The 25,851-nt window shown below is 45.4% G+C and overlaps 2 protein-coding genes across 2 annotated transcripts in view; one reads left to right on the top strand and one right to left on the bottom strand.

Annotated features, from left to right (window-relative positions):
* LOC126546088 (uncharacterized) overlaps positions 1-25,851 on the top strand; it is a 153,271-nt gene that overhangs the window by 21,801 nt on the left and 105,619 nt on the right. The window lies entirely within an intron of this gene.
* LOC140215259 (uncharacterized) overlaps positions 597-25,851 on the bottom strand; it is a 97,606-nt gene continuing 72,351 nt past the window's right edge. Inside the window, exons 3-4 of the mRNA XM_072285909.1 lie at positions 891-1,473; positions 597-783 (exon numbers count right to left, since the gene is read on the bottom strand). Coding sequence (XP_072142010.1) covers positions 597-783; positions 891-1,473 — 770 coding nt within the window. The remainder of the gene's footprint in view (positions 784-890; positions 1,474-25,851) is intronic.

Here is a 25,851-nt window from a genome sequence, read left to right as displayed (position 1 = left end):
CAGCATGTGTTCGAACTCCGCGCGAGCGATCTTGAGTTTCTCCGGGGTCGAACACCGGGGTCGGAAATAGACCGGTGGGCCGGAGGTGACGATGTGATGGCACACGTCATGTTGCACCGGTTGCGTCCAGTCCGGTAGGCGCGTCAAAATGGGGAACTCGCGTAGGAGCGTGGCGAAATGTTCGTCCAACATGGCAGAAATAGGCCCTATGGGTGATGTGCCTGATTATGGGACGTCGGGAACGGATAGCTGGGTCACGGAGTCGATGAGACAGCGTCGTTTGATGTCCACAAGGAGTCCGTAGTTATGCAAGAAGTCTGCTCCAATGACTGCACGACGGACGTCTGCAACCAGGAAAATCCAGCGGAACGCTCGTCGAAGGCCAATGTTTAGCATGACGGAGCGTGATGAGAAAACTAGAATCCTGGTGCCATTGATGGTTTGCAAAAACGACACAGGTGTCGCTTTTCGGTCGGAGTGCTGGGCGGGGAGAATGCTGATGTCGGCACCTGTGTCGACTAAGAATCTTTGTCCCGTAACTCTGTCCGTCACGTAGAAAAGGCGACTTGTGTGCTGGGCCGGACCACTCGTCGCCGTTAGAGGTCGGCCGGCCTGTTTCCCTGCCAGGCGCAGGGACGCCGACAGTGACGAGTGTCGTTTCCAAAACGGCGGTGGTAGTAGCAAACGCCATGCGTTATAGTTGAGGTTTCATTGCGGGTGCCCGCGCGTCTTGATCTGCTGGAACTACGGCTCGTGGGCGACGAGATTTGCGGCGATGTTCCGCTCCACAGATGATGCGTTCGAGGCACTCACACAAGGAGTCGAGCGGAGATTGCACTGCGGAAGAGCAGGGAAGAGTTTGCAGAGCGGTTGTATTGTCATCCGGAGACGGTGACGTGGCTGCGATGGTTGGGGTGGCTACTTCCATGACTTTGTCGGCCAAAGCGGCAAGGCCGGTAAGGTCCAGGGTAGAGGCTGTCGCCAAGACCATCTGCACGTCAGCCGGGAGTCGTTGCAAAAATAATTCGCGCAGCAGCGTGTCGTCGATGGATCTAGCGTTGTTTCCGAGCAGCTGGCTCATTCGGCGAAGAAGCTGACTAGGCCGTTGGTCGCCGAGTTCTTCAGCGGACAGAAGCTGCTGGATGCGAGAACGTTCTGAAGCTGCTGTGCGCTGTAGCAGTGCTGCCTTGAGATCATCATAGGTGGCGGCAGACAATGGGGAGTTCAACAAATCTGCTACCTCGTCAATGGCGGCGGGCGAGAGCGGTGCGACGGCGTAATGGAACTTCGAGGCTTGAGAGCGGATACCAGCGACTTGAAATTGCGCTTCGGCCTGAAGAAACCACGCCGAAGGATGCTGGTCCCAGTACTGTGGGAGGCGGACAGCGATGGCGGAACAGGAGGGCTCACCGCGTTCCTCGGAAGGGTTCTGGCCTTGAGCTCTCGTAGCGTTGGTCTGATCCGTGGTCGTCTCTACCACAGGAGCGTATGGCAGTATCACATCCGGGGTCACCAAACTGTGGCGATGAGTGACCACGTAGACCGGTAAAGTCTCGGGCTCTCGCAGGAGAGGAAGAACCGACACCCGATCTCTTAGAGTAGCATTCTTTTAATAATCTCTTTCGGAACGCTAGCCCGTGCTGGAGCGTGCCAGCCGCTCGAGCCTCGTGTAGACGCGAGCGTCTACGTCATCTCTCGTGCGACGCCGATGCTGCTGCCGCTACAAGTTGTAGACGTACCAGCCCATGGCAGACAGCGGTGTTGTCCAATGCCCGATGGAGAACAACGAGGGAAGAACTCGATGAATTGTAATGGTAGGGCGTTAAACATGCCTGTCGTCGTGAATTGACACGAGGTATATTTTAGGTAGCACCATCTTGGTTTATTTCGGGCAGCAGCTAACTTGGTTCACCACTGAGCGCCACTGCGCTCAGCGTTTAACTGGCTGCCGGACGCCCTACTCTCGCACATTACTGAGATATAAAAAAACGCCACGAAAATGTACAAATGCTTCCGACATCAGTTGTTTCACAATAAGAAGAGCGATGCGGGTGAGTTGTTTTTCAAGGTTGATGAAATTTCCTTCACAATCTTCAACCTTTATTTTATGCGGCAAGACTATTGCACGGCTTCTTTTACGCAATGAGCGAGTACGACGGTGATTGCGGCTTCCTTAGCTCCGCAGCATAGCAGCTTCATTTTAGAAAGGCCAAAAGATTGATCTGAGCGACACTAAACAATCGTGCCTGCGTCTCGACGGACGCGCCGTATTTCTGTAACCCTTGCATCACCTCTATCCTCGCCACGTATAGGTTGTGGAAAGCGCGGTGTAGAGATTGTCTTGTGGCACGGAAGAGGTCCTGGATGTCTACCAACACTTTGCTAGGACTTTATAAACTCACTGACTTGATATGAATTCCTGGCGCGAATGCGTCTTCAACCGTAAGCATCTTTAATTTATTAAAAGGAAACTGGCTCACGTTATGCTGCCACAACCTTCGCTCACAGTAGTTCCTGCAACAAGAACTTTTGCATTTTAGTCGTTAAAGCTATATTCAAATCCTTCTATTTCTGAGGTAATTGGCATTCATTTCAAGACTTGTAGATATATGCACGAACTGGGAGTTTACTTCTTAAGCCGTCTCAGCAACTGCGAGGGCCGTTGTTGCTGTGGCAGAGTTTCTCTCGCAAATAGCTAGCTATGCTAGCTCTTTGCCCTTGGTGGCATGGAGCATGCTCTGAGAACACGAACGCATCACTTCGGGTAGACAGGGCAAAAAGAAGGCCGCTATCTGCATCCACAAGCGCTCTATTCGGAGTACAATTCCTTTGACATGCTCCATCTTCATGTCATCCAGCAGTGACGCGAAGATGTGGCGGGGAACACGCGCACCAAATAGCGTCGAGCAGCAGCGGTGTCCCTTCTTATTTCTTTGTGCCTGTCTCCCACTTTCAAACCATGTCATATATATATATATATATATATATATATATATATATATATATATATATATATATATATATTGAAAGGAAGATGAACGTGTGCGCAGTCAGCAGCATCGGCAGCATCAAGCGCGCAGCAGAGGCTCGAGCTCGGAGTTTCCTGACGGCGGGTCGGTCAAATACTTCTGTAATCGACGTCTTGAGCGCCGACCACGTTCGCATGTCCCTTTCATGATTTCTGAACCAGAGGCTGGCCACGCCCGCGAGGTAGAATGACACGTAAGCCAGCTTGTCCGAGTCATTCCATTTGTTGTGAACGCTCACCCGTTCGTAGGACGACAGCCACTCTTCAACGTCGTTGTCGTCGGTTCCGCTGAAGATGGGAGGCTCCCGCTGGCGAACGGTGCCAGCGCAAGGGACGGGTGGCGATGGATGAGTCTGCTGGTCGGCGTCCGGCATGGCAGAGGGTAGCGTCCGAGAACGGAGTTCCAAGATGGTAGAGTGGAACGTTACCCCGCACGGCTCCACCACTTATAAAGTAGGTTTATTGGGGTTCGTAGCGACCGCCGGTTCTACGATGCACCGAGCACAGTCCCCGAGCTCGAGCCTCTGCTGCGCGCTTGATGCTGCCGATGGTGCTGACTGCGCGCACGTTCCTCATCTTCCTTACTATATATATATATATATATATATATATGTATATATATATATATATATATATATATATATATATATATATATATATATATATATATATATATATATATATATATATAAACACACACACAAGGTGTACCACATAACTTGAGCCAAGGATTACAATATGAAAGGTGCGTTGGAAGCGAAATTGAACCGAACGCATACTATACGCAATAGCCTATAGTAACTCAGAGAATTCTTTGGTTTCCCCATAACTCACTAATTAAGTTTAATTACCCAACTTTTTATTATTGGCTGAGGACCCCAAGTATGACACGCAAATTTGTAGAGCACCTCCAGAAACCACAGATCGAGTGTCCTTTACGATGTGTCTCACGTATTCCTTTTTGCCAGGTCGCAAAGAAAGCTCGCGTATTGTGAAAAAAGCCACGTGACGGAGCGCTTGCGCAGCGGTATCGTGCGGCTCTCAAGCGTGCGTTCGGTGGACAAGGTCGGCTCCTGCCCGATGCCGGCGAAAATGCATGCTGCTTGCCGAGCACTGCCGGTGAGAAAAAGAACGCCCTGCCGCTTCCTCGTGGCCAGTCACGATGCAGCCGACCTTGTTCACCAAACGCGCGCTTGAGAGCAGCACAATACCACTGCGCAAACGCTCCGGCACGTGGCTTTTTTCATATTTCGCGGGCTTTCTTTGGAAGACAGAATAAGGACTACGTGAGACGTATCGTAAAGGAAACAACTCGATCGGTACTTTCTGAAGGTTCTCTAGAAATCTGCGTATCATACTTGGTGTCCTCAGCTAATAATTAAAATGTTGGGCAATAATTTATTCTTAATTAGTGAGTTATGGGGGAAAAAATGTCTGAGTTACGATAGGCTATTGCGAATAGTATGCGTTCGGTTTAATTCGCGTCCATCGTGCCTTTCAATTTTAAATTCCTGGCTCAAACTATGCGGGAAACCCTGTATATGTGTCGGCAATGGGCGCTCTGATTTGAGCCTGCAATATATCATCATCATCATCATCATCATCATCATCAGCAGCAGCAGCCTGGTTATGCCCACTGCAGGGCAAAGGCCTCTCCCATACTTCTCCAACTACGCCGGTTATGTACTAATTGTGTCCATGTTGTCCCTGCAAACCTCCTAATCTCATCCGCCCACCTAACTTTCTGCCGCCCTCTGCTACGCTTTCGTTCCCTTGGAATCCATTCCGTAACCCTTAATGACCATCGGTTATCTTCCGTCCTCATTACGTGTCCTGCCCATGCCCATTTCTTTTTCTTGATTTCAACTAAGATATCATTAACTCGCGTTTGTTCCCTCACCCAATCTGCTATTTTCTTATCCCTTAACGTTACACCTATGATTCTTCTTTCCATAGCTCGTTGCGTCGTCCTCAATTTAAGTAGAACCCTTTTCGTGAGCCGCCAGGTTTCTGCCCCGTACATGAGTACTGGTATGACACAGCTGTTATAAACGTTTCTCTTGAGGGATAATGGCAACCTGCTGTTCATGATCTGAGAATGCCTGCCAAACGCACGCCAGCCCATTCTTATTCTTCTGATTATTTCAGTCTCATGATCCGGATCCGCAGTCACTACCTGTCCTAAGTAGATGTATTCCCTTACAACTTCCAGTGCCTCACTACCTATTGTAAACTGCTGTTCCCTTCCGAGACTGTTATACATTACTTTAGTTTTCTGCAGATTAATTTTTAGACCCACCCTTCGGCTTTGCCTTTCCAGGTCAGTGAGCATGCATTGCAGTTGGTCCCCTGAGTTACTAAGCAAGGCAATATCATCAGCGAATCGCAAGTTACTAAGGTATTCTCCATTAACTCTTATCCCCAATTCTTCCCAATCCAGGTATCTGAATACCTCCTGTAAACACGCTGTGAATAGCATTGGAGAGATCGTATCTCCCTGCCTGACGCCTTTCTTTATTGGGATTTTGTTGCTTTCTTTATGGAGGACTACGGTGGCTGTGGAGCCGCTATAGATATCTTTCAGTATTTTTACATACGGCTCGTCTACACCCTGATTCCGCAATGCCTCCATGACTGCTGAGGTTTCGACTGAATCAAACGCTTTCTCGTAATCAATGAAAGCTATATATAAAGGTTGGTTATTTTCCGCACATTTTTCTGTCACCTGATTGATAGTGTGAATATGGTCTATTGTTGAGTAGCCTTTACGGAATCCTGCCTGGTCCTTTGGTTGACGGAAGTCAAAGGTGTTCCTGATTCTATTTGCAATTACCTTAGTAAATACTTTGTAGGCAACGGACAGTAAACTGATCGGTCTAGAATTTTTCAAGTCTTTGGTGTCCCCTTTCTTATGGATTAGGATTATGTTAGCGTTTTTGCAAGATTCTGGTACGCTCGAAGTCATGAGGCATTGCGTATACAGGGTGGCCAGTTTCTCTAGAACAATCTGCCCACCATCCTTCAACAAATCTGCTGTTACCTGATCCTCCCCAGCTGCCTTCCCCCTTTGCATAGCTCCCAAGGCTTTCTTTACTTCTTCCGGTGTTATCTGTGGGATTTAGAATTCCTCTAGACTATTCTCTATTCCATTATCGTCGTGGGTGCCACTGGTACTGTATAAATCTCTATAGAACTCCTCAGCCACTTGAACTATCTCATCCATATTAGTAATGATATTGCCGTCTTTGTCTTTTAGCGCATACATCTGATTCTTGCCAATTCCTAGTTTCTTCTTTGCTGCTTTTAGGCTTCCTCCGTTGCTGAGAGCATGTTCAGTTCTATCCATATTATACTTCCTTATGTCAGCTGTCTTACGCTTGTTAATTAACTTCGAAAGTTCTGCCAGTTCTATTCCAGCTGTAGGGTTAGAGGCTTTCATACATCGGCGTTTCTTGATCAGATCTTTCGTGTCCTGCGATAGCTTACTGGTATCCTGTCTAACAGAGTTACCACCGACTTCTATTGCACACTCCTTAATGATGCCCACAAGATTGTCGTTCATTGCTTCAACACTAAGGTCCTCTTCCTGAGTTAAAGCCGAATACCTGTTCTGTAGCTTGATCTGGAATTCCTCCATTTTCCCTCTTACCGCTAACTCATTGATCGGCTTCTTATGTACCAGTTGCTTCCGTTGCCTCCCCAGGTCTAGGCTAATCCGAGTTCTTACCTTCCTATGGTCACTGCAGCGCACCTTGCTGAGCACGGCCACATCTTGTATGATGCCAGGGTTAGCGCAGAGTATGAAGTCTATTTCATTTCTAGTCTCGCCGTTCGGGCTCCTCCACGTCCACTTTCGGCTATCTCGCTTGCGGAAGAAGGTATTCATTATCCGCAAATTATTCTGTTCCGCAAACTCTACTAATAACTCTCCCCTGCCATTCCTAGTGCCTATGCCATATTCCCCCACTGCCTTGTCTCCAGCCTGCTTCTTGCCTACCTTGGCATTGAAGTCGCCCATCAGTATACTGTATTTTGTTTGCAATACTGCATTTGTTTGCAATACATATATATATATACATATATATACATATATATATTTATATATATATATATATATATATATATATATATATATATATATATATATATATATATATATATATATATACACACTCGAAGAAGAATTCTGGGGAAAACGGGAGTAACTGGGCAGTTAGTCCTTAAAAGGGCGCTTTCGTCCCTCAAGGGAGTAACTGCATGGATGTGCGTGCCGTGTGCAAATTTTGGAGAGTAAGTGGTTAGTCCCTGGTTGGAAAGAGAGCAACTGGAGGACGAACGGCAGCAGTTACTCCCCGTGCGCTCCGCTATTTTCGTCCGTGTCGTGCAGTGATGGGGCAAAAACTGTATTGTCTATAAATCGTGGATAGTTCGAAGTTCGTGCACTGTCTATTGAACTACATGCAAAGCAGCACTTTGCCTCTTCGTGAGAAAATTGCGTGAACTTTAATGTTGGAATGCGAAGAGCCATGCATTCCCTTCGTGCGCACACCTTAAGTGAGCGATACACATTAAACGCGCAAGTAATTGATAGACTGCCAAATTTTGCTGGCCAATAGTACCTAAGTCCCTTCCGTTCCAAGGAGATTACCAACTCAACTGAAGCGATGTGTAGCTCAAACGGGACACACTAAGCGACAGAGCAGCTGTCCGTCTCTGTCGTCTTAGGTGCCCCGTTTGAGCTCGCTACACGTTTACATCGCGTAGTGCCTCAGTTTAAATCTCCCTAAGAATACTCGGAGAGATTTCTTTTCGCATTCGCTTATGGTTGCAAGTACACTCAACGTTACACTTTCCCCGCACAGCATACACAAAATGCCGAGTCACTTTTACATTGCCGCACCTGCGTTCCGATGCTTAACCTGTCTCAATTTCCTACCCCATCAACCAATCTGCCGTGGTGCCCTTGCCGAAATGAAAGTTTTGTAATCTCAACCGCAAGCTCCAAGCGCAGCGGTGGGAAAGTGAATATAGTCAGATGGTGGTAGCAGTGTGTATTGATGTATTTGTTGATTTTCTGGAAATAAAGAAAAAAAGATCTGCCGTGGTGCAGTGGTTGAGTAGCTGACTTGTGAGCGCGAGGACGTGAGTTCGAATCCTACGTTCGGGAAGCTTTTTTTTTCTTTTTTTTTTGCTCAATAATCTTTTTTTATTAGGGTATAAATGCCTAATTTCATTAATTCCACCTTTTCGGAGCGTCGGAAATAATGACCGTTACTCCCTTGAGGAGTGTCGGAAAAGAGCAACTGTTAGTCCTCGGAGGAGTAACGGCATGGGGAGTAACAGTTCATCCCCTCGCACTCACCCCCTAAAGAAAGGAATGGTTGTGGCAGATCAGTTGCTCCCCTAAAGGAGTAACCTCAATACCCCATTTCCTCCTTTTCTTCTTAGATTGTAACATAGTCCCGGGTTTTTCGCTTTACAGATATTGTATAAAAGATCCTAAGCGGCTAATTTGTGCCGTTGAAATTGATGAAAAATGAATGTTGGCTAGATGATTGAATGGTCACCAACGCTAAATGAAGGATACATCAGAAAAACCCAACTGCTGACAATTGTATTACGCTTGACCAGCGCATAGACTTAGGCGATGCGTCTATGATCGCAACAAAAATGATAATCTTGAGATACAGCGCCGCAAAAACAAACGACACAGAAAAGAGCGCGGAACTTCCAACAATTCGTTAGATTTATTCTAACTCGCAATTGCGCACGTATATTTTGTTTTGTATTCTCGATTACTTACTTTCTTTCATGTTTCCTTGTATATGATTTTTGTGTGGTGCTCCTCGTTGCTTTAGAAAAAAGCATATTTATAAATAACAGGCGGTCACGATACAGTCATAGACTATGGGACCTTCTTCTGTATAATATTGTTCTTTATAACCTATAATCTATTATCAATAAATCAATTCAAATTCAATTCAATTGAACATCCTTTCAGAAAGCAATGCTGCATTACACTTGACAAAAAAGTACGACAGCCATGCGCTGAACATGAATCAAATTTTTTCGCATGAAAGCCGTACTTGCTGGATGGACAACCCACGTGGCAATGAGCCACTTGCGTTGAATTCTGCGCAATCTATACTTGTAAATCTTGGCGTTGTTCGGTAATGCTTGAGAAATTTTGAGAGAAAATCATGCAGACTCAAGTTGATGGATAGCTTCAAAGAGCAACCTGAACAGTGGAGTCTACTGCAGCCTACCCTACCCTTGCACAAGATTCTGTAACCAAAGGCCTGCTAGGTAGTTTGTTTCTTGTGGATATAACTCCGAATGGGACCATGCTGGGATACACTGCCGTCATCCCGCACATGCACAGATTTACCCACAACTTGAGAAAGGTTATTCGGCCTGTTAACATCAAAGTTGTTGCAGCCCCGGAAAAAAATGAGCAATCTGTGCAAAATGACCGCCCTAGTATGTTAACGAGGGTGCCTTAAAACACCAAAATAAATGGAGACTGGGCAAAAAATGCAGTCTGTCTCGTGGAAAATATTACAATGGGCAGACTGGCCGATGAGTGGATGAAAAACTGAAAGTACAATGTACACCACGTACAAAAAGGATGGATTTCTACCCACTGTAACTGCTGTGGATGTACAGAACTAAGGATTATCGATAGACGGCACCAGTGATTCCCTAAGCACGGTGTTTGAGCGCTTGTAGACAAGTTTGCAAGCGACTGTGCTCGAAGACTCACTAAGTTTAGCATCATTTCCAAGTACACAGGTTGTTTCAACCGCAAGATAATAGAAGCAGAACAAAATTACATTTTAAAAAGATGTCTCACATACAAGGATACCTTCAGCAATCGCGATTCTCACAAAATAAAGCTGTAGGTTTTGATATGGTCATGTTCCGTACAAAGCCATTGTGCTTTTGTGCGTCGTGTATATAGCTTCAGCAGCTGTTTGCCAGTTCAGCGCTCTTGTGTGCTCTGCTTTTGTTGCGCTGTCTATGAAAACTATGAGCCACGTTTTGACGACATGCTCATTTCAACAGGACGGCTCTTCCCACAGTCGCTCCTGATTTAATGGACAGCTGATGAACTCGAACCTCCAGTCGGGATAACGAAGAAATACAACAGTTTCACGAAGATGGTCAATTAGCAATGAGAAAGGCTCGGTGTACTGTAGTGAGGGGCGACTTCAGTGAAAAAGGGGGAACAAGCTTGGGAACAAGCAGTTGACAGCTACGGCATCAATTCTAGTAATAGTAGAGGAGAGATGTTGGTAGAATTCGCGGAAAGAAATCGACTCCGAATAATGCATACCTTCGTCAGGAAGTGCAGTAACAGGAAGTGGACATGGAAAAGCCCTAATGGGGAAACAAGAAAAGAAATAGATATCATGCTCTCTGCCGGTCCCAGCATAGTGCAGGATGTACAAGTGTTAAGTGGGGTAAAGGGCAGTGATCATAGGTTATTGAAATCTAGGGTTGCTCGCAATTTTGGAGGGTGCAAAATTAGTCAAAAAGAAACTGGCCAAGGTAGATGCAGTAAGGGTAAAAGCATAGGAATGGAGGCTGGTGCTCGCGAACAAATATGCAGCGTAAGAACTGGAAGGTAAACAGGAAGACGTAATGAATGACACCGTATTGAGGGTGGTATCATAAGCAGCAGTTTACAGGTAACAAAGGACCTAATAAAAGAACGACAAAGTATAAATTGTCTAACTGAGGAGATCAGATAAATTTCACTGAATTGTCAGAACTGATAAACAAGAAGAAAGTAAACGATATTCGACATCATAACGTCGGAAATATTGAACAAGCAGTAAAAATGTCGGTAGTATGAAATCAGTTACAAGAAAGCTTGACATAGGACAAGGCAAGATGTGTGCATGAAAGATAAGCAGGAGAATGTCATCAGCAAATTCGATGATATAGTAAAAAGCAGCAGGAGAATCCTATACTGAACGTTACAGTAATCAGCGCAGACTCCCAGCCTTCAACAAAATTAGTGATGAACAGGATGCAGAGGCTCCTTAGTTAGAAGGACCTTGCAATACATGGAATAACAGATAATGTATTGAGAAATGGGGGCGATATTGTGCTTGGAAAGCTTGCACCCCTTTATAAGGAATGCCTCATGACTTAGCTGGAGAGCTGAAAGAATGCCAACATTATACTAAGCCATAAGAAGGGATACGTTAAAGAATTGCAGAATTATATGTCCATTAGCTTGCTTTCAATATTGCATAAAGTATTCACTAAGATAATTCACAATAGAATCAGGGCTACACTGGACTTCAACCATCCAAGAGAACAGGCCAGATTCCGCAAGGGATATTCTACGATATTGATGAAGCTGCGTACTTAAAACAGACACCTTCACGCGTGCATAAAAAAGGACGCACACAGGCCCTGGACTACATGCTACTTTTTGTAGTCCAACTCTTTTCAGCGCTAGTTGCAGTCCAGCGCCTCTCTATGTCCTTTTTGATGTGTGCGTGAAAGTGTCGGTTTTAAGTGGGCTTACTTATCAATATCGTGGCTCGCCAACTAGCCCATCAGTGCCTACTAAGGATATTCTACAATGAATCAGGGCCATGTCATCAATCATGTAATTGAAAAATTTGTGGAGTATAATCAGCCTCTCAATATGGCTTTCATAGATGATGAAAATACATTTGATTCAACAGAGATATCAGCAGTCATGTAGACATTGCGTAATCAAGGAGTACAGGAGGCATACCTGAATATCTTGCGAAATATCTGCAAAGTCTCCACAGCTACCTTGATTCACCACACACAAAAAATGGAACAATACCTGTCAAGAAATTGGTCAGGCAAGGAGACAGAATCTCTCATTTCATTGCTTGCTTAGAAGAAATATTCAGGCTATTAGACTGGCAAGGCATAGCAGTGGTGGTCAATGGCGAATGCTTGATAGCCTTCAGTTTGCAGATGATATTGTCCTGTTCAGGAACACTGGAGATGAGTTGCAACAAATGATTAAAGGCTTTGACCGAGAAAGTGTAAAAGTAGGCTTGAAGATTAATATACTGAAGACCAAGGTAGTGTTCAATGGCCTGGCATGGAAGCAATAAATCATGATCTCCAGTCAGCCTCTAGCGTCTGTGCAGAAGTACGTTTATCTAGGTCATTTACTCACAGGGGAGGCTTATCATGAGGAGGTAATTGGAATCTTGAAAAGAAGGGTGTACAATCATGGCATTCTACCAGTGCTAACATACTGCTACGGAACAGTATTCCCAGTGACGAAGAGGCGAGCAGTGAGAAGACGACGACGAAGATTGCAGGCTAGCGCGGGCTGTTGCCTCTTGGCCAAGTGTGGCGTATCACGTTGTAAATATACTTGTATATAGCTTTTTATCTGTGTCTTCTTACGTAAGAATATAGTGAAGGAAGTTGGAGGTTAACGAAGAAGCTCGAGAACAAGTTACAGACCACGCAAAGAGTGAGAGAACGAAAAATGTCAGTTAGGAAAGAGGAAGAGAGCGGTGTGGATCAGAGAGCAAACGGGGATAGCCGATATTCTAGCTGACATTAAGAAAGAAAATGCAGCTGGGTAGGCCATGTTATGCGTACGGCGGATAACGGGTAGGCCATTAGACTTACAGAACATGTATCAAGGGAAGGGAAACGTAGTCGAGGACGGCAGCAAATTGGGTGTGGTAATGAAATGAGGAAATTTGCAGGCTGAGGTTGGAATCAGGTAGCGCAGGACACGCGTAATTGGAGATCACTAGGAAAGCTGATGTCCAAATGTCTTCGCCTTGCAGTGGACATAAGAATAGGCCGGCGAAAGGGGCCGCAAGACAGTGCCCTTCCGCTAACTACGAAATATATTATAAGTAACATCGTTGCCTTGACCATCTTGTACGGGTAAACGTTCGAAAAAGTCGTATTTTCTGATGAGTGACTATAATTGAATATAATCGTAATTTATCGTCATAATTATCCTATTTTATGTCCACTGACTGACTTTCCCGCCATGGAGTGCATTTCCTTTCTTCGAGGCAGTTTGTTAATGCTCGAGGACTACCACGGCCAAACAGCGCCAGAAGCGACGTTTAGTGCTGCGATGGGTGTGAAATACATGACTGCGGGCTTGAGGTGCTTAGTCTATGTCGGTTCTGTGCTGTAGCCGTGTCCCATGGTATTTCCTCCCGTTGATTTGTACATCCACCAGTCTACTGTTTCATCCCCGACTCATCATTCTTCATTCCATTGCTGGATGCTTAGTTTCTGTTAAAGCTTTTTTGTTATGATTCACATTGAATATGTAAATGCATGCAATGATCGTTTTCAAGAGAACGCTAAGCGAGCGGTAATGACTTGGGAGTGCTTGCCATCCAACAGGTCTTTATTCTTTCGCAAATGTCATTATTCACTGTTACCTATAGTGGTCTTTGACAGCTTCGTGAAGGCCTTCCCATTAATTAAATTCTCGTCAAGTGCGTTCGAAACATGCAGGGCTGTTCCGGATCTCTGAGCTTTGGTAATTGTATAGAAAACTCGGACAGGAATACGACACATTTTCACTCAGTATTTCTTCAAAATGGCTCTGGCCGCTTCTGCCGAGCACGTGCTGGTGGGCGAGTTGGTTATGCATGTTTACAACGAAGGCGCTAAATGAAACGTCGGACGTAGGAAGACGACACGGGACAACTACGTAGGCGCACTAACAACTGAGCGTTTTATTTCTTGACACACGAATAAATAACTGCTACCAAGAGTCAAAATATCAAAACAGAGTCAAACTAAAATACTCTGTTAGCCCATTGAGACTTTGACCAAATACAAAGCATTGGGTGTTACGCTTTCACAATATATGAAGTGGACATATCACATTGAACTAGTTATGAAATCATTGTGATCTGCCGCAGGTGTATTCTCCCGTTGCCGTCATTTTTTTCCAGAGAAAGTAAAGTTGCAGATATATTATGCCTTGTTTGCATCGCCTCTGAATTATTCTGCGCTAGTATGGGCTACCACCACGAAACGTAATCTTCAGGCACTTCTTCGACTCCAAAACGAGCACTTCGACATGTAGCGAATGTGCCTTATACTTCTATTCTACTGCGCAACTTTTCGAAAGTTAGAACATAATACGAGTAGGTAATCTTTATGAATACCGGCTACTGTATTTTTTTCCTTCGGCTCCGAAGATTCTAAAGCATTTTTAAAACATACGTCACAACTTGAATGTGAAAGAAGTGATGCGCGTACCCGCAGCGATGACAGGTGGTTAGTATCATACAAGCGTACAAATTACCTCATGCAGTCAGTCGCTAAGACACACGCTACCTTCACTGTTAAATAAATTTGGAAAAGAAAATGTTGTCATAAGTACCTTGACTCGAAAACAAATTGGAGCGTATTTTTGTAAACGTATTTTTGTGATCTTTGTAATTAATGTAAATGTGACCCATTGTAATTGTATATCCTAATAGATGAGTATTCCATATGCTGACTTAGTGCTGCCGGGTGAGGGCCTTCAGGCACACTCAAGCTGTGTGCCGCACCTTTTCGCCGGGAGGACCCGCGACAAGTGGAAACACTTGAAAAACGTAGCACGGCCACACTGGTACAGCTGCTGGATCGGGTGCCGCTGCCACGCTGGCTGGAGGCGTCAGACCCGACCTTTGATTGCCAATAACTGCGCTTCTGTTGAACGCATTCAAGCTTGCGGCAAAGCATTTCTGAAATAGCCCATTTTAACTGGCATTTCTCGACCGAAGAGCGGTTCAGGGCCCCTTTAAGACATGCGTTCGGCACCGCGCTCATGGAGGACAAACAAGTTTGCAGTGTTGTGTAAGTACTGCTTAATTTGCTCCAATTAATCAAAAACGCCAAGTATTTGGCAACAAGCTGCTGCATTTTGCGGTTTAATTTTGTTAATGGCTCTTTTGTCTTCAGCTTGACCAAGAATTTCGCGCTCGTCGCGTGGATGCTCGCCACGCGAGTTGCCACACTCTATGCTTATTTAGGTGCTTATGCTTATTTAGGTGCTATTTAAGTGCTTTAGGTGCTTATGCTTATTTATATCTGGGACTCTCTATGCATTATTTAGGTGCTTCACTCTTCATGCATTTGTACATTCTAGTACATTTTTTCCGGAGCTTTTTCTACTCCTTCGTCAATCTATTGTGTTTTCTTTTTTGTATGTACCTTTGGCCTCCTGCCTGGGCCTTCTAAGGCCTGCAGTATTCCTAAATAAAACGAAAATAATAAGAAGCTTTAGCTCCGGTTCTCCTATCTAAATACATGTAAAAGGAGAATTCACTTTTCTCGGCAGGTACTGCACCAAATTTGACAAGGTTTGTTCCATTTACAAGGAAACCTTAATATCTAGTGACTGCTTGTTTTGAATTTTTGATTTAGGTCGTGAATGTTTTATTAAAAATTGTCAATAATCTAAAATTTCAAAAAAGTAAACTATCAAGTTTGCAACTCTGTAACTCAGCAATCAAAAATGCTATGACAATTTCGTGAATAGCATGTAATAGTACATCTAAAGCGGACAAAATTTATATGTTACACATGAATGTAAAAAAAAAATGTAGTATTATGAAAATACTGCTTTTACAGAACCCTTGTACACAACGTAACAAATTCAGGTAATCTATAAAATGACATTGAATTTGTCCGCTTTCAATTATCTAATGGGTGGCGTTTACACAACCGCGATATCTGTTTTTTCATGCAGAGCTACTGATTTCTAAATTTTGTGCTTCTATTTTTTGTCAAGCTTTACATTTTACATGTATATAAATAGCCCGCGTCGGAGTTGGGCCCGACCTAAAGCTTCCTCTGAAGCGTCAAAAGTTTCAAATCCAGCCGTTGTGCCATGGTAGAACCGGCGCGAAAGTATGGACGCACGGTCGCTGTTTGTCTCCGCTCCGTAAAGCATGTTTCGTACAACAATTTATTACAAATGGTTGCGCACGAGGAGAAATACTAGCAGATGTTGGGTCTTCAGTTGCTAACCACGCAAAGGTACAGGAAAAAGAGAAGCAGAAACGGGTGGCTGTCCCCTACGCGCAAGACATCGGTGAGGCACTGTCATGAGTTTTTGGCGCGAGCGGCGTAAAAATCGCAGTCGTGCCAACAAACTAAGACAGGAGCTCGCACGCGTGATAAACCCTTTGGAAAGGCCAACGTTCCCAGGGGTAAACTACAAGATTTCGTGCAAGAGTTGTGACGCATCCTACATGGGTGAAACTGGGAATTTGAAAAGATGGATTCAGCAGCACCAGAACGATGTCAGGCACTGCAAGTTCGAACGCCTCGTCACATGACTACTAGGCACATCATCGATGGGGATGCTGCGAGCATAATCGCGACGAAGAAGCGCCTAACCTTTGCACATTGAAAGGAATCGAAACGCGGTTAAGCGGCCACGGGGCGTCGAGATGTGCACGCGCACTGTGCGCCACCTAACTGCCATCTTGCGCTCATCTCCGTTGTGAACGAAGGACCCGTAGAGGTCTCGAAATGTTATTGCCTTCTGAACCGTAGGCGAGTGCCAGTTTATTTTACACAGTAAGCTATATATTGCTTCGTGCTATCATTGTGTTTGGTAGCGAGATTGCCACTTGGTGTGTCTGCTCATTTGCCCACAAGGTTTCCACTAATGGTATAGAGATATGACATCGGGATGCAGTAATCGTCAGAGTAATCACCATAACACATCAAACCTGCATCAATCACAGAGACATCAAAAGAACTATTGCAAAACGCATGGGCGTCTATGTTCATCTCCAAATGATGTATGTGCCGGCAAATTTTTCTCTTCTTAAAAGGAAATAAGCCTTAAACCACAGGCACCACAGTGTATATTTTCTTATCTGTTGCTTTTTGGCTACCGCTAAGGAGTTAAATGCTTGGCAAGTTGTCATTTTTTTAACTTTTTGCAAGGTGGTTTCTCCTGAAATAATTTAGTGCCAGGAATTTTACTTCTGAAATAGCTGGTAATTAGCGAGTAAATGTTTTCTGTACATGTACGGCATACTTTTTTTTTGCAGAGGCGTTAGCGTATTGCACGTGGTCGCCCTGCGCCCTCGACAAAACTAGGCCACGCTTTCATATAATACAATACAGCTTCTAGAAGAACTTGTTGTTGCCCTAGTTGGTGCTTGCTGTGAGACACAGACAGGAGAGGAAAAATAGCGATGATGGCAAGGGCATTTTTATTTCACGGCTGTTTTTCTCAGAACTCGCTCTGCTCGTTGCTCCCACTAGATTAGCCTTTTTTATGCTTGAAATGGGCAAGAGCTGGCAGGCTGCCGATAGAGTGTAATTAGGTTGAGTGGGGAGGCGGCGTTACGGCTGGAATGATTTTTCAGTGACATTCAATCCAAAAAGCGCCCTTTGATTATAACGCGTGTTTCAAGAGGTGCTGCAGTGCACATCTGACATCTCATAGGCACATTTCCCGAGGCGTTCGTGATCATAGTATGAGGGATGGAGTTGCTGACTTAGTTTTTTCTTTTAGGTTCTCTGCTGTTGTGTTTGGTGTCCGGTATTATAGATCCTGGACGTAGCCCCAGAGAAAGAAATCGAGGGGAGTTAAATCTGGCGACCGTACCGGCTAAGCAATGGGCCCATCCCGTCCAATCCACTGCTGCGGGAATACTTCATGCAGCCATTGGCAAGCTTTGCTGCTGCCGTGCGCGGGAGCACCATCATGCTGATACGAAATATCCTTGATCCGAGCCAATGGAACATCGCAAACAACTCAAGCGCCCAATCAAGGATGTCGTTGACGTATCTTTCGCCCGTAAGCGTGTTATCAAAAAACACGGGGCCAGTGATAGTGCCACCGTAAATTCCACACGTTAACCGATCACTGACATTGGTGATGTCTCTTCAAAACCCAGTGAGGGTTTTCGTCGCTCGAATAGTGAGCGTTGTACATGTTCGCTTGGGCATTACGTGAGCACGTAGCTTCATCGGTTCGCAGTATTTTGTTGACAAAGCTTGAGTTCTCTTCCGTCTTGATTATTATCCAGTTTGCGAAGTCCTTTCAATTGTAGAAATCGCGGGGCTCCAACATCTGGTGCAGCTGCACGTGGTGTGGATGAAGTTGCCTCTCCTTAAGTGCTCTCCACACTGAAGACTTTGACACTCCAGCCTCAGCATCCACACTACAAACACTTGCATGTGGGTCTGAAGAAAACTTTGACAGAATATTTGTCTCTACGTGCTCGCCAAGGATTGAAGGCTTATGTCGTTTCTTCATAAAAGTCCCAGTCTGTCTCACCGTTTTATATGCACGCGCAGTCGTTATTGAGCTCAGACGCGTACCTAGATGTCGGCGTTGAAATAGCTCAACTGCGCGCCTTCTACGGATGTCCACTTGACGCACCTAGAGCCAAAACCATATCCGCGCTTTCCTCATTGGAGTAAGCCATACCTGCTGCTCAACGTTGGTCACAGCCAAATAGCGTTAATGTGGAGAACACGAATACGGGCGGAGCACTGGATATATTGCAGTTCGCTGGGATTGGTTCAAACGAGGTACATAAAGTATGATCTGCATCCGGTAAACTGGAACAGCCTGCGGGTGCACTCAGGGACTGACGCGGCGGTCACGGGGCCAAGTGTGACGCGGCCACCCGATACTGCGACCACGAAGCACGTGCGAGATCAAGCAGAACGTCTGGTAGGCAGTGTGAGAAGCAGACGGGGCCTGTGCGAAAAGAGTCATCGTCTGAAGAAGACATGCGTAATCTTCCTTGAATACAGCCAAGTGTTTTTTTTACCATTAGTTAGTTTTGTTCCCGTGTGATTTATCCGCTGTTATTCGAGCCCTAATGTTTAAGGTTGTAGCGTCATCGTTCAATTCGAATACTATTACAAGGTCACTTGTGTGCAAAGGCAAAATTGTAGCAGCTGTCATCGCCTTCCATCGTTCCCACGCGCTTCGCCCTTCTTTCAAGCAGAATCAAAATGCTGCTTTAGTCTGTTTTTTCCGTGGCCTTAGAGGCTTTATCGCTTCAGCGACGCTCAGCCAGCAGCATACATTTGCACCGTCATGCGATGAGCCGCACGCCCAGATACCTACACTAGGCATAACGACCTGTCGCGGGCCGGTCTCGCTGCAGCAGACCTTGTTCATCCATCGCTTTCTTGATAGCAGCACGATAACAGTGAGCAAGCGCCCCGTCACGTGGTATTTTGCATATCTCCTGAGCTTTCTTTGGAACGCGTAAAGAAGGACCACGTGAGATATATGGTGTTGGAAATAATTTATTGATAGGTTTCTCAAGTTGCTCTACTACTTTGCGTATCACACTTGGGGTTTGCAGCCAATACTTAAAAAGGGGATGAATTAAACATAACTAATCCGTTAGTTAAGGGGAAAATTAAAAAGATAGCCTGAGTAGCTCTAGGCCAGTGCCAACATTATACATTCGGTTCAACTCGCGTCCGGAGTGCCTTTGATTTTTAAAAAATTGGTTCAAATTATGTGGGACAACCTGTATATATTTGTCCAACCATATTATGCTTCAAACTTTTTCTTACGCACACCTCTTTTATTCTAGCGTTTGTATCCCGGACATATCACTTTTCATGCACTATTATTTATTAAAACCTCATTTTGTGTAACAGTTGCGAGGCACGTACCTCTTACGCTTTTCGTGTCAATCCTACAGGAGTCTCAGTTTTCGTAGTGTTGGTTAATATGCATGGAAGCGATCTGCAACACTTATCACTGTTATTGATGTACGTTCACATTTACATTGATATGCGAACTGACAGTGGAGCAGCATGTGCTCGCAGGGAGCCCCTTATAACGTGTGTGTACTTAATAACCGCCCATTTCATTCCCGAATGAAGGCGGCACCCTGGCCGAAAGCGGAAAGCGACGCAGCAGTATTCGAAAAGGGAGCAATACGTCATCTCTAAAGCACCATATCTCGGTCACACAGCTTATTTCTTATTCTCAAACCTTATGAAAATTGAATGTTTATTTAGCTGTAGGCTTTGTCGTTCATACAGAGCAGAAATAAATTCAGTCCACTCTGTGAAGGTGGATGAGCAGCGAAGCTGTATATGTGGGCCCGTTAACTGTCAATTGCCGTGCGTCAAACGCCGTATGCACATAAAGGGAAGGTGAGGCGTGGCTAGTCGCTCCTCCACGACGTTGAGCCTCGGAAGATACACAACGCGGCACCTTTTTCTAACGAATGCCGGCACGTAGTACAGGCAAGCACCTCACCGTAACCAAGGCAATCGTGCGCTGGTCGATGTCCCGCAGTGCAGTAATTGTTGTGAGGCACCTCGAAAACCACAAGCGGTCACACACAAAACAGGCCACACCAAATGGTTTCCCCACAAACAATTTGTGGAGACTTTGGTGATATTTATACTCGCGTGGACGGCGGGACCGCCGCCCCGCCGGTGGGAACTAGATTTCAACGGGGCCGCGAGAGAGGAAGGACAGGAGATACGCAAGCGCTTGGAACCCCGACAAAGAACGTGGTAGTGCGAACGTAGTATCTGCTCTTATCTGCTTAATATGTGATACGGGTTGTATTTGGACCCAAGATATTAAACTTATTTTTGCAAGTTGGCGAAGTGCCTAAAGCTTGCTTCAGCTCCGCAGCGCGTCGGCCGCGCGTCTGGCTTTAAAAGAACTACGGGAAGTAATTGTGTGATGGGCTCTGTTGCCTTGGCCAGTAAATGCTATTTTGTTTCATCTCTATCACACCTGTTTCAAAAAGCTGCATGAAATCTTTCCGCGATCATTTGTTTATGTTATCTAATCGTGGTTTTTGAGTATTTCTGTATCAATTTTTATTTAATTTTTCTGTGTGTATAAAGCGTTAATAACCGCTGGTCATTAAGAGTTACGGAATGGATTCCAAGGGAAGGAAAGCGTAGCAGAGGGCGGCAGAAAGTTAGGTGGGCGGATGAGATTAAGAAGTTTGCAGGGACAACATGGCCACAATTAGTACATGACCGGGGTAGTTGGAGAAGTATGGGAGAGGCCTTTGCCCTGCAGTGGGCATAACCAGGCTGATGATGATGATGATGATGATGATGATGATGATAAAGCGTTATCTAAAACGTGTGCTTTTGGTCAAACGCTAGGAAGCTGCCCTGCCTATTAGGTGGGCAGGTTACTCTCCAGCTGCAATCTGCAGCATTTTTGCCTGCTCATCCTCGCCGAATAAATTGAAGTTCAATTCAACGTTCCATACTTGGTCACAAGACCAGCGAGAAGGAGCATTATTAGTGTGTGTATGTCCTGGCTGTTCCAAAACTGCTAGTTCGAATCAAGCAAAGCAATACAATGGCCTTGCTACATTTGATCAGCTTGATTCCAAACAGTATCCTGCCTATAGATAGCTTGTCTTTATCGCCTCTTCAAAACGGCAGTTTTTTGCTGAGAAGATACTGGAATTGCATCGGCTGAGAAGGCGGTAGGCAATATTTGTGCGATAGCCACATGATGTGTCTGTGTTCTTTCTGTTCTCTTCACACTTTATCTGCATGGTAGACAAACTTGTGCGGAATAATGCTGCTGCAGTGCAATCGGAGGACTGGGAAGGACAGTAGTTAAGGGTGGGGGTTCATATTCGAAAAGGTGCGTGGAACGCGGTACGGAGCAAGACAGGACGCGTAGGTCGACTAAAAATGGGCTTTTACTGGAAAACGGACTCCTGTAATTTGTTCTCGTATGTCGTGTCGAAAAATAGCTTAGTAAAGAGTGCGGCAAGTTGCTCCAAGGAGTGTTCTCCCAAAGTTTGACGTAGTAGTTCTGCGGAAACCCGCAAGGCGGAGAGAAGTAATGAATAAAGGGAAAATCAGACATCCACCCGTTCGTAGCAATTGCTACAAAGGAAACCTTTGTAGCAATTGCTACGAACGGGTGGATGTCCGATTTTCCCTTTATTCTCCCAAAGTATTCCATCGAAAAGAGAAATCTCATGTAATATCGTCGATATTCTATACGTACGAATGTGTGTAGTCGTCATATCAAGGTGGAGTGTGAAAAGAGCAGTGCACTTCGGTCATCGTGGTGCGCATTTGAGGGCCTCTCGAAGACGCTCTATGTGCCAGCGAATGTGACGCTCTGCTAGTGCGGGACGATCGACAAACTGACTGTGCTGTTCGTAGCAAGGTATCTAGCAGACTTCCGGTATCATTACGAAACAGTCCGACACGGCGGCGTGGCCAGCTTCAGTTTTCACCGTAAAGGGGAAGTTGTACACGCATCTCCCCTCGGCAGCAAAGCCTGAGCTTTATTCTACTTAATGTGGGTTCTCGACATCGAAGGGTGAACAACACGGGCCTGTCCTGATGTCAAAGTGTGGCTTCGAACGTGTGGCTTCAGGCAGCATACTCCAGCACAGTCTCTCGTGGCAGCTTGGATCTTGAAGCGATTGACGCACTCATTGACGCACACAAACACGTGAATGCATCAAAACGCTTAACGACACAGGCATGGAATACCTATACTCGCGGACAACTTTTCTTGGCTATGAAGTGAAGGCTACGAAAACTAAGCGCGCCTCTTTCACCGCTGCTGGAAGTAGTCCCGCAGTTTCGCTCACGTTTTCGTACGTGGGAAATAGACAACAATACTTGTTTTTTTTTACAGCACTCAAGTTGAAACAATACGTAACATTCACCAGTCAAATATTGGTATTTTATTGTACTTTTAGTTTGCTATTTCGTGTTTTCGCACACCCGAGACCGTCGCACGTTTTGCACATTCATCATACGCGAAATGACGCCCGAGTCTTCTGGTGAGTGTTCGTCGTCTGCATGTCCCGCCAATCAACTCCCATGAAAAGCTGTTGACTAACTTTGGCAACTAAAGACTGTTGATGCACGCAAAAAAGTTTATCCGACGTCTGCGCGGAAACCAAGCGAGCCCATCTGGGAATCACAACCATCGGCACGTACAAACGAGTGAGCTAGCTGACTGCGGCGTCGGCGCTACCGACGGCGCTGCTGGCTGTTTAGAACTTGGTACATATCGTATGTGAATAAACATTGATTCACGCCGAGTTATTGTATCTGCCTTGACTAGAGAAGTTGTGCGAGGTTGGCGAAACCGAAACCGGTGCAAAGTGCGCCCGGACTGCATTGCGTACGAATACAGTCATGTGCAGAAGCTCCGCCCCCGTAGCTTTCGCTTCATAGCCAAAAATGTAGTCGGCGAATATAAGACTCTGAATATAAGACTCCGCGAATATAACACTCGGCATCACAAAGGTCGCGTTTTGTGATGCCGATTGATGCCCTGCAGCGTACGAACTCGTCAGAACGCTTTCACGACTCTGAGTACCTGTCAAACCGGCGTCGCTTCGCCCAGAGAAAATGGTGCGTCGACTGCAAATACTTTTGAGCGCATGCTTTCTGTGTTTCGCGAGCCCGGATCCGTCGTGGCATCCACGACTAGGGAACACAGCTTTGCTGAGCGCACCTTCTTGGACGCAGATGGGACGTGGTTCAGGATACCAGCAGATGAGGGTTTCCTGAACTGCGAAATTCCTCTGTCAATAACATCCGCAAAAGCGTGTGGCTTTGCTATGGTCGTGTAGCACTCATCAGCAACGGCTTCTGCTGTCATTGATTGGGAAATCAGATAACCCTGATTGCTCTTTTTTTCTTGGGCAGCAATTGTGCCACTATTCGCGAGCCTCACTCCGCCGCTGTGCTCAGCAATGGTGGCTCGGCTTGGTTGTTTTTCACCAGAGCTGTTCCCGTGTTCGGCTCTCGGAATATTTTACACGCCGAAATAAACTCATGAAGGTTGTCTGGATGGATTTTACTGGGATACTGAGGTACATGCGTCGACTGCACTTTGCTGACCGTCAGTTTTGCTGCTTCTCTTGCACCGAGCTTTTCGAACGGCACGCAGCCTCGCATCCGAGATTAGCAGCGCCGCTCTCCCGAAATAGTCGGACGGCTCTCTCTAAAATAGACGACCGGACTAGGCCGTGCCATCAATTTACTGTTTTCCACATAGCGTGTATTTAGGGAAAAGACTCAAAGGCCCTCCTTATGAATTCCTTGAACGAATAATTTGGTGGTTTTTCATTCGCTGCCGAATTTTACAATACACGTCAGGATACGGCAAGGCGATTTTGTCGTGCCAGTGCCAACTGTAGTGGAGTCCCGGCTGGTGCGGCGCTTATCGAGTCGCGCCATGTGTGGCTGCAAAGCGGCCATCGACGTCGAATAGTTTCGTCGCGTCATCAGTTTGGGACAGCCTGGACCACTTGGAAGACTGATTGGCCGCCTTCTAAAAAGCACGGCGCCCTTTTTCCAAGACAGTGGTAAAAATGAAGCGCTACTGGCCGTGATTCTGATCTGATTCAGGATTGAAGGTATGTGTACCACTGTGTCCTCAATAAACGCAACGGGCACAGCGACTGTGGCACCGTTTGGGCAAGGCGGGCCAGCAAGGAGGCGCGGGGTTTACGTGCCCGTCAAGCTTTGGTTCAATCACTGTCGTCAGCCGATGCTACTTGCTGCGTTTTACACCGCGAAGAAAGCAGTGGAGGCAAGCAATGGAGGCCTCACCTCGTGATCAAACATGACGGTGCCCACAGGAGTGTGAAGAAAAGCGTATTATATATTTATGCGTAACAATAGCCACCCTTACAAAGATTCTTAATGTGCTTTTTTAGAACGTCTTTTAAATATGTTCTGTACAACTGTATTGTGTTTCTTTTGATTGCCTATAGAATTTTCCTATAGAGTTCCAAAACTTATTTGGCCTCTGCATTATTATAGGTACTCTAAAGACACATATCTATAGAATATTTCTATTTAGTTGCTTTTAAGATCCTAAAGACAAATTTCTATACAACATTTCTATCGAGTTGCTTTAGAGATGCTAAAGACAGATTTCTATAGAATATTTCTATCGAGTTGCTTTAGAGGTGCTAAAGACAAATTTCTATAGAATATTTCAATCGAGTTGCTTTAGAGATGCTAAAGATAAATTTCGATAGGATATTTCTATGGAGTTGCTTTGAAGGTGCTAAAGACAGACTTTTATAGAACATTTGTATCGAGTTGCTTTAGAGATGCTAAAGACAAATTTCTATAGAATATTTCTATGCAGTTGCTTTCGAGTCCCTACAGGCAAATGCCTATAGAATCTAGGCCGATGTATGTAAAGTGCTTGCAATTTACCAAGGTTCTAGAGAACTGTAGTGTAGGCAATAAGGACTACAGTAAATGCACTGGCAAAATGAAATTGGTGCTACAACCACAAAGTATTCAGTTCGAAATGTTTATTGCACTTCAGACTAGATACATGCTTCATCTATGCTACATACAGGCTTCAGGCTAGAACTTTCAACGCAAGCTCTAGCTCTCAACATGCTTCTCGGGTCAAGCTGGTGGTGCGAACGCTCGAAGCATGAGGTAAAAAAATCATTGGCAGACTTGATTACAGTTGACACCTGGCAATGACAGGCTTGACTAGAACAAGAACCATTACCATTAAAACTGCAAAAGGAACGCCTGTTCCAGCAGTGTACGTTAAACGGTTGGATACTAAAGCCTGAAAATAAACTGATATGAACCTGTACTGCAATGTTGTCTCAGCCTGGCGAAACCATACAGCATTTTAGTCTATGTTTGAGTGCAAAAATAGCACTGGCAGTCCCTGCAAAAATGTGGCAAATAGTAGTCTTCATAGATAAGAACACCATATACCGAAGCCACACATCATTTTAGTCTATGTTTATATGTAAAATTAACAATGAGAGTCCCTGCAAAAATGTGGCAAATAGTGGCTTTCATTGAGGCGCACA

The sequence above is a fragment of the Dermacentor andersoni genome, chromosome 1 (genome assembly GCF_023375885.2).
Source record: "Dermacentor andersoni chromosome 1, qqDerAnde1_hic_scaffold, whole genome shotgun sequence".
NCBI classification, from domain to species: Eukaryota; Metazoa; Arthropoda; class Arachnida; order Ixodida; family Ixodidae; genus Dermacentor; species Dermacentor andersoni.
This window is presented reverse-complemented; position numbering and strand designations above follow the sequence as displayed.